Consider the following 9,329-nt stretch of genomic DNA (forward strand, 5'->3'; position numbering starts at 1 on the left):
AAGGTAAGTCCAGGAGAGACGCCGCATATTTTGAAAATAATCTGTAGAAAAATATTTATTGGATAACAATTTGACATACACGATGATATATACACTACATTTTATGCTTTATCAGAAAAAAATACATATGCTTATTAGAATAACAATAAGTTTCGAAATAACTAAACAATTTCTAAGGATGCGTTGACACATTTTGCATACACCGGAAATAGAACCAAGGACTCCAACTTCCTTGATGTAAATGTATTTTTTATTTATAGTTTTTATAAATATTTTTCAATTTGTATAAATATTTTTCTAAATAATTCATTACATTGAACTTGTTGGTTTTTAACTAAATTATTTTTTAAAATAAAATTGTATCATATATTTCTAGAAAAATTTCATCTTGTTGTGTTCAATAAATTGTCGTTAAGTTAAAAGTAAGTTAGTAAGTAAGTAAAAAGAATAGTAATTTCTACAGGAAAATTTATATCTTAAATCTACTATAGTCTGAAACATTTTGTGAAACCTGTTATTAATGGGCAATGTGTGACTCCCCAAATACGTCAACAACCACTACAATTTGTACAGTGATTACGCAATTTTATACATTTTCTACTTTTTAAATAACTGTTTTTTAGAATTTTCCTATTAAATATATATTTTTTTTTAGTTTTTAAGTAAAAAAAGTAATGGTGTCGTCAAATTTCACTCGGAACATAATATTTCAGTCCAGCTGTTATATTTAAAGGTCAGATTTCAAGGTCAAGGTCATCCAAGATGGCGGCTTTGACGACACAATCCATCTAAATTAACTCCAATATTCAGTCCACACCCAGAAATCAGTTTCCGGATAGGCTGTTAAATTCTGTTCAGGACATATAGTAAATGTGCACTAATATAAGTTTTGTCTCCACGCACGCAAACAATGGATTGTAACTGAGAAGACACGCGGTCACTTTCTCACCATCGTCTCTTTGGAAAATTGAAAGTGGCCACATGAATACGAACACACTTCACACGTTTCTAGAGTATTGTAAGCTCACGTTGAATTTATTTCTAACTGTATATAAAGAATTTATTTATGACTGGGGATAGGAAGATAAGGAACAATTGAGGAAACGCCACTAAATAGGCCTTTCTTATTTTATAAAAAGTACCTGGATGACGCAGCTTTGCTCGGTATTTTTTGGGTAAATTTTGTTTTTTAGAAATTATATTTAAATATGAATTACATAATGATGAAATGATGAAATATGAATAATATTTTTCGATCTTACCGACATAATAATAAAATGTGAACGAGTACAATTAGTTTAATATTTTATTAGAAACAAATACTTAATTTTTTACAGTTTATCAATCAACTACCTAAGTATAGGATATATTTTTGTCATCACAGTTTTAATTTTAAAATTGGGTCTTAATCTAATACTTTCTTCCATACTATATTGCGGGTATGTCGAGGATTTTCATTTGGAAGATGGACTTTTAACATAGTTGGTCGCTTAACTCTAGAAAATGCCACATATAACATGCCATGCATGAATACCGGACTTGACTATAAGTCAACCCCAACAGATTTGAAAGTTTGCCCTTGGGATTTGTGGACAGTCATGGCAAATGCAGATCTAACGGGTAATTGATGACGCTGCATGGTGCATCCCAGTTGTCCTTTTGATGAGTCAAGATCGTTGGTATATGTACTTCTTTACCGGATTGTTCACCAGTAACAATTTTTGCCTTTATTATGTGATTGCACAGGCAATGTTCTTCAAGATGTTCTTGAGACGAGTTGCGGCTTCGTGAAGTTAGATTGTTTATAGGCGTTTTATTTTTCAAATATCGTTTAGGCATTTTTAAATGAACACATAAGTTAAAAAGACACAAATAATATAAGTAAACAATTGATTTTCTTGGTCTAACCTTAAACCAAACACTCATTGGCTTAGTGTTGCTTAACAACGCCATCAAATGGAGTAGCTTTAGTGTTGTTGTGTCGTTAAAGCAGTTCCCAATAAAAACATGGTATTATTACTAGCCAATATAACCTAAATTTAAAAAATATGGTATTATTACTCGCCAATAGATGTCAGGAAGAGTCATTTTGTTTAAGTTGATTATCTATAAAGTTGATTATTGAAAACATGGATAGTAGTATGTAATAGCCGGAGCTGGCACAGGGTTCAGGATGTGGATTGTGTGGATTGAGATTGTAGGTCCGCCATCTTGGAATGTGACGTCACGGCGGCCATCTTGGATGACCATGACCTTGACCTTTGACCTTAAAAACTTGCCAAAATTTACCCAAAATTTGCCAAAATTGCATTTTTTTGGAAAAAAATTCCTCCAAAAATTTTCAAAAAATCCACAATTCAAAAATTAGGATTTCGAAAATCCTCAAAAGTTGTTTTGCCTTAAAAAGAACTCATAATCCTAAAAATGGCTTAAGCATCCATGCCTACAGCCTCCGATAAGCCACTTTAGGAATAAGGATATCATGACCGCCATCTTGGATTATGACGTCATCATTGCAAATTTCTGTTACGGCCGCCATCTTGAAAATCTTTATTTATTATCCGATTTTAATGAATTTTTTTAATATTTTTAATCAAATTTAATTAATCAAATTTTAATAAAAACTATTTAAAACATACATTTACGGCACGGAGCTCGGAGTCCTCGGTTCGAACCCGACGAGGGCAAAAAGAAAAATGGCGACCGATCCTTCCCTCACTGTAGCTGCTGGCAGACTGACACCCACCACTTGTTTCATAGCATATATATCATCAGGTAGTATGACGTCATGTCTGCAATCTTGAAAATCCGTAATTTTTTTGTTAGAAATCGGGAAAATTTTTAAAAATCATTCTAAAAATTAATCAACCGAATTAAATAATAAAAATCATTAAGAACCTCCGTTGCACTTTTCGTTATGGCTGCCATCTTGAAAATATTTTTTATTTCAATGCTAGAAATTAGGGAAAAATCCCAAAATTCATCAAAAAATTCACTCATTAAGGAAATGATTGATTTGAAACTTGATTCGATTTCTGGGCGATACAAAAAAATTGATTGTCTGTAAAGTCGGTTTACGGACGATAGTTTAACGTAACAACGTCATAACAAAACATTAATGAAATGATTGCATACATTTATGAATAAAATTAAATAATTTTTATTGAATTATCACTATTTTGTATGGATACAAAATAGTGAAATGAAATCTACAATTTAATTGATACATTTACTTTTATTTGCTATCATTAATTCAAATATGTTTATTACTTTAACGAACAGATTATTTTAACTATAACTTTTATACAAAGACGGAATGAAATGAAATCTACAATTTAATTGATAAATTTACTTTTATTTGCACTTATTAATTCAAACATGTTTATTACTTTAACGAAGAGATTATTTCAACTAAAACTTTTATACATGTTTGTTATTTAACTTCTTCCAATCTGTGTTATTCTGTTAAGGATAGGACGATGATAGGAAAAGTAGGAAACGAATGGGAGTGTTTCAAGTTTAATGTGCCTCGAAATAGTCAAATAGATGGTTGATCCAATCTAGTGGAAAAGAGATAGATGCGGCGCAAGCGTACAATGAGCGTAACTGAACACAGCGAAACGGGACAATGTGTGTAACGGGACTCTTTTTCGTGCGTGCAGCCGGCGTTCTTCGATTTATTAGACGTTGTTCAGTCAAAAAAGGTTCAGTCTGTTTCAGAAATGTCGACCTCGGCGGCGCTGTCGGACGCGCTGGCGGTCCAGGTGTCCAGGCTTCAAGGCTCGGGCGTGGATTGTGCGTCTCTCGAGGCAGGGGGCGCGTCGGTCGAGTGGGAAACGTAGCGGACGTTTCTGCGGGTTTTCTCGGGGTAATCCAATCCTCCCCCACCCTCCCCTACAACAATTCATTTCGCAGGTTGCTCCTCGCCCATCTCAACTGACCTCACGCATTCTCCTGGCTGTGGCCGGAACCATTTCCATTTTCCAAAAAAAAAAAAAAACAATCGAAGGAAGCTGAACGTAAAGACAACTTAGGAAGAGAGAAGACGCCTCGGGGCTGGGATGAAGTTTGAAGAAACAATAGATGGAGATATGATTGGTCGAAAAAAGGCCCGCTAACGAACCCGACCGAGATTTCCCACAATTAGTTTTTTTAGGTATCAGTTTGGAAGAGATTTTTGAAACATCGCGGCAGTTATCATGTCCAAAAAAATTGTGATATATATATATATATTTGTGTGTATATATATATGTGTATATAATTAACCTTTTGAGTTTACGATGGTTTTGTGGTCTACGGACCATAAATCTAAAAGAAAAAAAACGGTAACGGCTACAATACAATATTTCTTCTAAATCTACTTAATAGGATGTTGGTATGCATGCCGTTGATAAACTCCGACACCGTTCAACCGATCGCCATGAAAATTGGTATATTGAGATTGTTCGTTAATCCTCAATAACAACAATTAGTGATTGTGACAGTTTAAGTTTTTTTTACATATTAACAGGATCAAAATGTTCAAGTAACGGAAAAATTGTTGCTATTCTTGGTTGCCTGACCGGGCCAACCTGGAATGCAACAAACCTTTTCTGTTTGTGGGGTTTCGCTGAACACTCAAGAGTAAGATAGCCACAATGAAAAATACATTCTTTATTGAAATCACAAAATTTTGCACACTGCAACATTTTTTTACGTGACAACGTCTAATAAATCTATGAACGCCAGCTGCACGCACGAAATAGTTTCCCGTTACGCACATTGTCCCGTTACGCTGTGTCACGTTACGTTCATTGTATGCTTGCGCCGCATCTATCTCTCTTCCACTCGATTGGAACAACCATCGATTTGACTTTTTCGAGGCACATTAAACTTGAAACACTCCCATTCGTTTCCTACTTTTCCTATCATCGTCCTATCCTTAACAGAATAACACAGATTGGAAGAAGTTAAATAGCAAACATGTATAAATGTTGCAGTTAAAATAATCTCTTCATTAAAGTAATAAACATATTTGAATTAATGAGTATAAAAAAAAGTAAATTTATCAATTAAATTATAGATTTCATTTCACTCCTTCTTTGTATCCATATGAAATAGTGATAATTTAATAAAAATGATTCAATTTTATTTATAAAAGTATGCAATCATTTCATCAATGTTTTGTTATGACGTTGTCACGTTAAACTATCGTCCGTAAACCGACTTTACAGACAACCAAATTTTTTGTAAAATTTACATGAAAAACAACTGTATCACTTCAAAACAGTGGTCGCAAACAATACTGGGTTCAGATTCTTACACCACGAATTAACGTTTTTGTGTTGACCCAGTACCTCCAGTATTTAAAAAGTTATTTGTTTAATCGTTCCCTGAATAGATTTCCCAGTATTAACTACGAACATAAAAAGCAAAATGAAACAGAATAAAGTTCAATTATTGAATATTAGATTGTATTTGCCATGGTTTAAAAAAAAATATTATTTGAATCTTTTTTAAAAGCTGAGAAATGTTCTTACTGTGCACAGACAATTTTTGCAAAGCACCGAGGTATGAAATGAAAAGCAGGAGTTCTTGTAAGAAGTTTATTTGAATTGGTACACTGAAGGTGGAGCCATGGCACTACTTGAAGTGGTGCACTGAAGGTGGAGCCATGGCACTACTTGAAGTGGTGCACTGAAGGTGGAGCCATGGCACTACTTGAAGTGGTGCACTGAAGGTGGAGCCATGGCACTACTTGAAGTGGTGCACTGAAGGTGGAGCCATGGCACTACTTGAAGTGGTGCACTGAAGGTGGAGCCATGGCACTACTAGAAGTGGTGCACTGAAGGTGGAGCTATGACACTACTTGAAGTGGTACACTGGAGGTGGGGCTAAGGCACCGTAGTTGGAGGAAGGTCTGTTGGCGGAGACGGTGGCTGTAGCGGCTCCTGTAGGCGTGTATTCTTGGCCATCAGCTGCTTCAACACGTCGGGATAATTGGTGAGCAGGAAGTTGATGAAGGTGCGGAAGACCTCCTTCTGGCGCGGGCTGCACTCGGCGCAGTCGTTGGGCAGCGCGTCGCGGATGAACTCTGCACACACACAAGGGCAGGGTGCCGTCAGACCACGCCACGCCACGCCGCGGTGGCTAGCGACACCCAGTGCACGGCCGAAGACGCGCACGGGTGGAACCCACTACACGACGATGACGACACTCATTTAAATCAGTGATGACCAACTGGTGGTCCACTTAAAAAATTTCCCAAAAAAAAGGGGGGGGGGGGTTGCCTGTAAAGTCGGTTTACGGACGATAATTTTATGTGATGACGTCATAAGAAAACATTGATGAAAGATTGCATACTTTTTGACGTGACGTCTAATAAATCGATGAACGCCGGCTGCACGCACGGGAAAGTGTCCCGTTACGCACATTGTCCCGTTACGTTGTGCCCCTTTACGCTCAATGTACGCTTGCGCCGCATCTATCTCTGTTCCACTCGATTGGAACAACCATCGATTTGACTTTTTCGAGGCACATTAAACTTGAAACACTCCCATTCGTTTCCTATTTTTCCTATCATCGTCCTATCCTTAACAGAATAACACAGATTGGAAGTAGTTAAATAGCAAACATGTATAAATGTTATAGTTAAAATAATCTGTTCGTTAAAGTAATAAATATATTTGAATTAATGAGTGCAAATAAAAGTAAATTTATCAATTAAATTGTAGATTTCATTTCATCCTTCTTTGTATCCATACAAAATAATGATAATTTAATAAAAATGATTTAATTTTATTCATAAAAGTATGCAATCATTTCATAAATGTTTTCTTATGACGTTGTCACGTTAAACTATCGTCCGTAAACCGACTTTACAGACAATTTTTTTTTTTAATTTTCCAATATTAAATATAGTTTTTTGCAAATTTAATTTAAATAATTTGTTTAAATATAATAACGAACAATTAGTTAAAAGGCCCGCCTTAACCTGTTTGATATTATAGAAGATTTTCTCGCACGCTGGTTGGCCGGTTCTTGCACTCTCGGCTCAGGCGGATTGTGATAATTTTTCGTGCGTGCAGCCGGCGTTAATTGATTTATAAAACGTTATCACTTTGAAAAAATATATAACTTGCACTGTCGTTTATCAGTAGGGGCAGGCATTTTTCCGCGAATAAATCTGAACGTCTTTTAGACTGCAATAAGGTATACCCCCCACCAGCATTTTCTTCCTTGAGATTTGATGCGGCCGTCCTAGAGAGAAGCCGTTGCCTTGTTTGACCGAGCCACTCAGGACGTGTTTTCTTCCGCACTGAACCACTGTGATTGGTGTTGTATCAATCGACATGTACCTGAAATAACTTTGCCCCAATCACAGTGCTACAGTGTTTTTAACTTGTAACTAGTGTCGGAATCTTTTCGGGAAATATGCAGGGACCTATTTATCAGTTTTTTTTTGTGTGCACACATTCCTACTTGACGTTATAGATGCGATAGCTTGTTTGTCTGTTTTGTCCTTCTTTCACGCAGCAAATGGAGTAACGGATAGACACGAATTTTTATTGTCATAGAGATAGTTTATGGGCCGGAGAGTGACAATGTTAATTTTTTTTTACTTCGGAAAAAAGCAAGGGTCCTGTGGAGCGCAATTCTGTAATTACCTCTTCATGCTAAGTATCCATGGTAATGGGTTTTTCCATTGTTAATACCTCCTGCGTCTCCATGGAAATAGCCATGGGATCGTTTGCTTGCAGATTGGGTTGGATTTTTCGATATTTGTTAATGTTTCTACTCAATTTTGACTTTGGGTTTGTTACTGTGAAAATCAACTCCCAAGGGCTGTTTAGCCCAGGAAACGCCAGGTACTTCAGTTAGTATGGCTATAAAAATAGTGAACTAATTTTTCATTGGTTTTTTTTGCCTGCTAACGCATTATTTCTCACAATAAATGTAGCTATGTTAGAAAAAAAATATTATGAAAGCTACTATCTAGAGAGTAGGCCCAAAACTACTTCAAAAACTAGGTCTCAGTCACACCCGATCAGTCCGAACTGTCAGTTGGCACTTAACAGTCGGAACTGCCGTGTGTGAGCAAGGACGGTGGACCTATCAGTCGGAACTGATGGGACTGACGAACTGATGGCTTCCCATCAGATCATACTGTGGGCTCGAGGGCACTCAGTCCGAACTGCCGCGTGTGGTAACAGCGTCTCGCCAGTCCAAACTGTCAGTCCATCAGCTGAGTGCCGTGGCAGACATATTTGTTTATACGCCTTGGTTACTTTGCTATTTTTTCTTTTTTTTTCTAACTAAAAGTACAACTGCAACAGCCAAAGTCTCTTCCATGTTCGGCGATGAAACGATACATCCAGCAGCAAACAGCAACCCCCACAAGACATGATCGTGTGTGGGCGAGGCCTCAGTTCAGTCCAAACTGGGAGCTGGACTGGTGATGAGTGTGTCGCAGGCAGGCAGCGAGTGAGAGTGAGTTTACCTTTGAGCGTCTTCGCGTCGGGCGAGCAGCGGGCGTTGTCCTTGAGCAGGCAGTCCAGGTAGCTCTTCAGCAGGCGGTCGTTGTAGAGGATCGAGTCGAGGTCGAAGCCGTCGAACTGCGTGGTGTTCTTCTGCTGGCCGGCGGCGTGTGCCATAGTCGCCAGACCCGCGAGCAGCGCTACCACGTGCAGCCTCATCTCGCTTCTTCTGCTGCTTCTCTCCGGAGGACGTGTATCTGTCCGGTCGCGGCTCGCCTTCGGGAGTGGTTGGCTCTTCGGGACGTGTGCCCGGTGTTATATGCGCGCCCGCGCCACCTCCGGGCGCCGTTGAAGGGCGACGAGATGTGTTCCGCCATCAGGAAACGTGGCTTATCTTGGCAGCCCGCAAACGATCGGCCGAGTATTGGTGTGTGTGTGTGACCTTGAGGGAGGGTTTTTTCGCCCGAAACGCGTCATGTTTTATTTTCCTCGAACCCGATGCACCGGCCGCGTTCCGTCACTCCCCATCAGTTGCGTCCTTCGTCGCCTGGCGAGTTTCTCAGTCGAGCTGCGGGAAATCTCGCGAGACAAAACAACACGTGAGCATGCATGTCGCTCGGACCACAGCACATACGTGATGTCGGCGCGAGAAATAATTATGCCGACGTGACAGACATCGCGATTAGAAATATTTTCTATTTCCAGCGCGTCGCCGGTGCACTGAAATGCACGTCGGAAATTAATTATGTTAATAATTAACATTATTATTAATTATTAATTTCCGACGTGCATTTCAGTGCACCGGCGACGCGCTGTATTGGTAAATACCAATAAATATATTCAGGGAACGGTTTTCAAATATTTTTTAGTACA

The 9,329-nt window shown here is 38.4% G+C and overlaps 1 protein-coding gene across 1 annotated transcript; it reads right to left on the bottom strand.

Moving 5' to 3' along the window:
• Nucleotides 1-471: 471 nt before the first annotated feature.
• LOC134535799 (ejaculatory bulb-specific protein 3-like) lies at nucleotides 472-8,750 on the bottom strand. The gene is made up of 2 exons (XM_063375081.1): nucleotides 8,480-8,750; nucleotides 472-6,073 (listed from the first exon to the last, which is right to left on the bottom strand). Exons 1-2 carry the CDS (start codon nucleotides 8,673-8,675, stop codon nucleotides 5,874-5,876), a joined length of 396 nt encoding a protein of 131 aa, XP_063231151.1. The 5' UTR covers nucleotides 8,676-8,750; the 3' UTR covers nucleotides 472-5,873.
• Between the last annotated feature and the right edge of the window lie 579 nt (nucleotides 8,751-9,329).

This window comes from Bacillus rossius, chromosome 10, assembly GCF_032445375.1.
Source record: "Bacillus rossius redtenbacheri isolate Brsri chromosome 10, Brsri_v3, whole genome shotgun sequence".
Lineage (NCBI taxonomy): Eukaryota > Metazoa > Arthropoda > Insecta > Phasmatodea > Bacillidae > Bacillus > Bacillus rossius.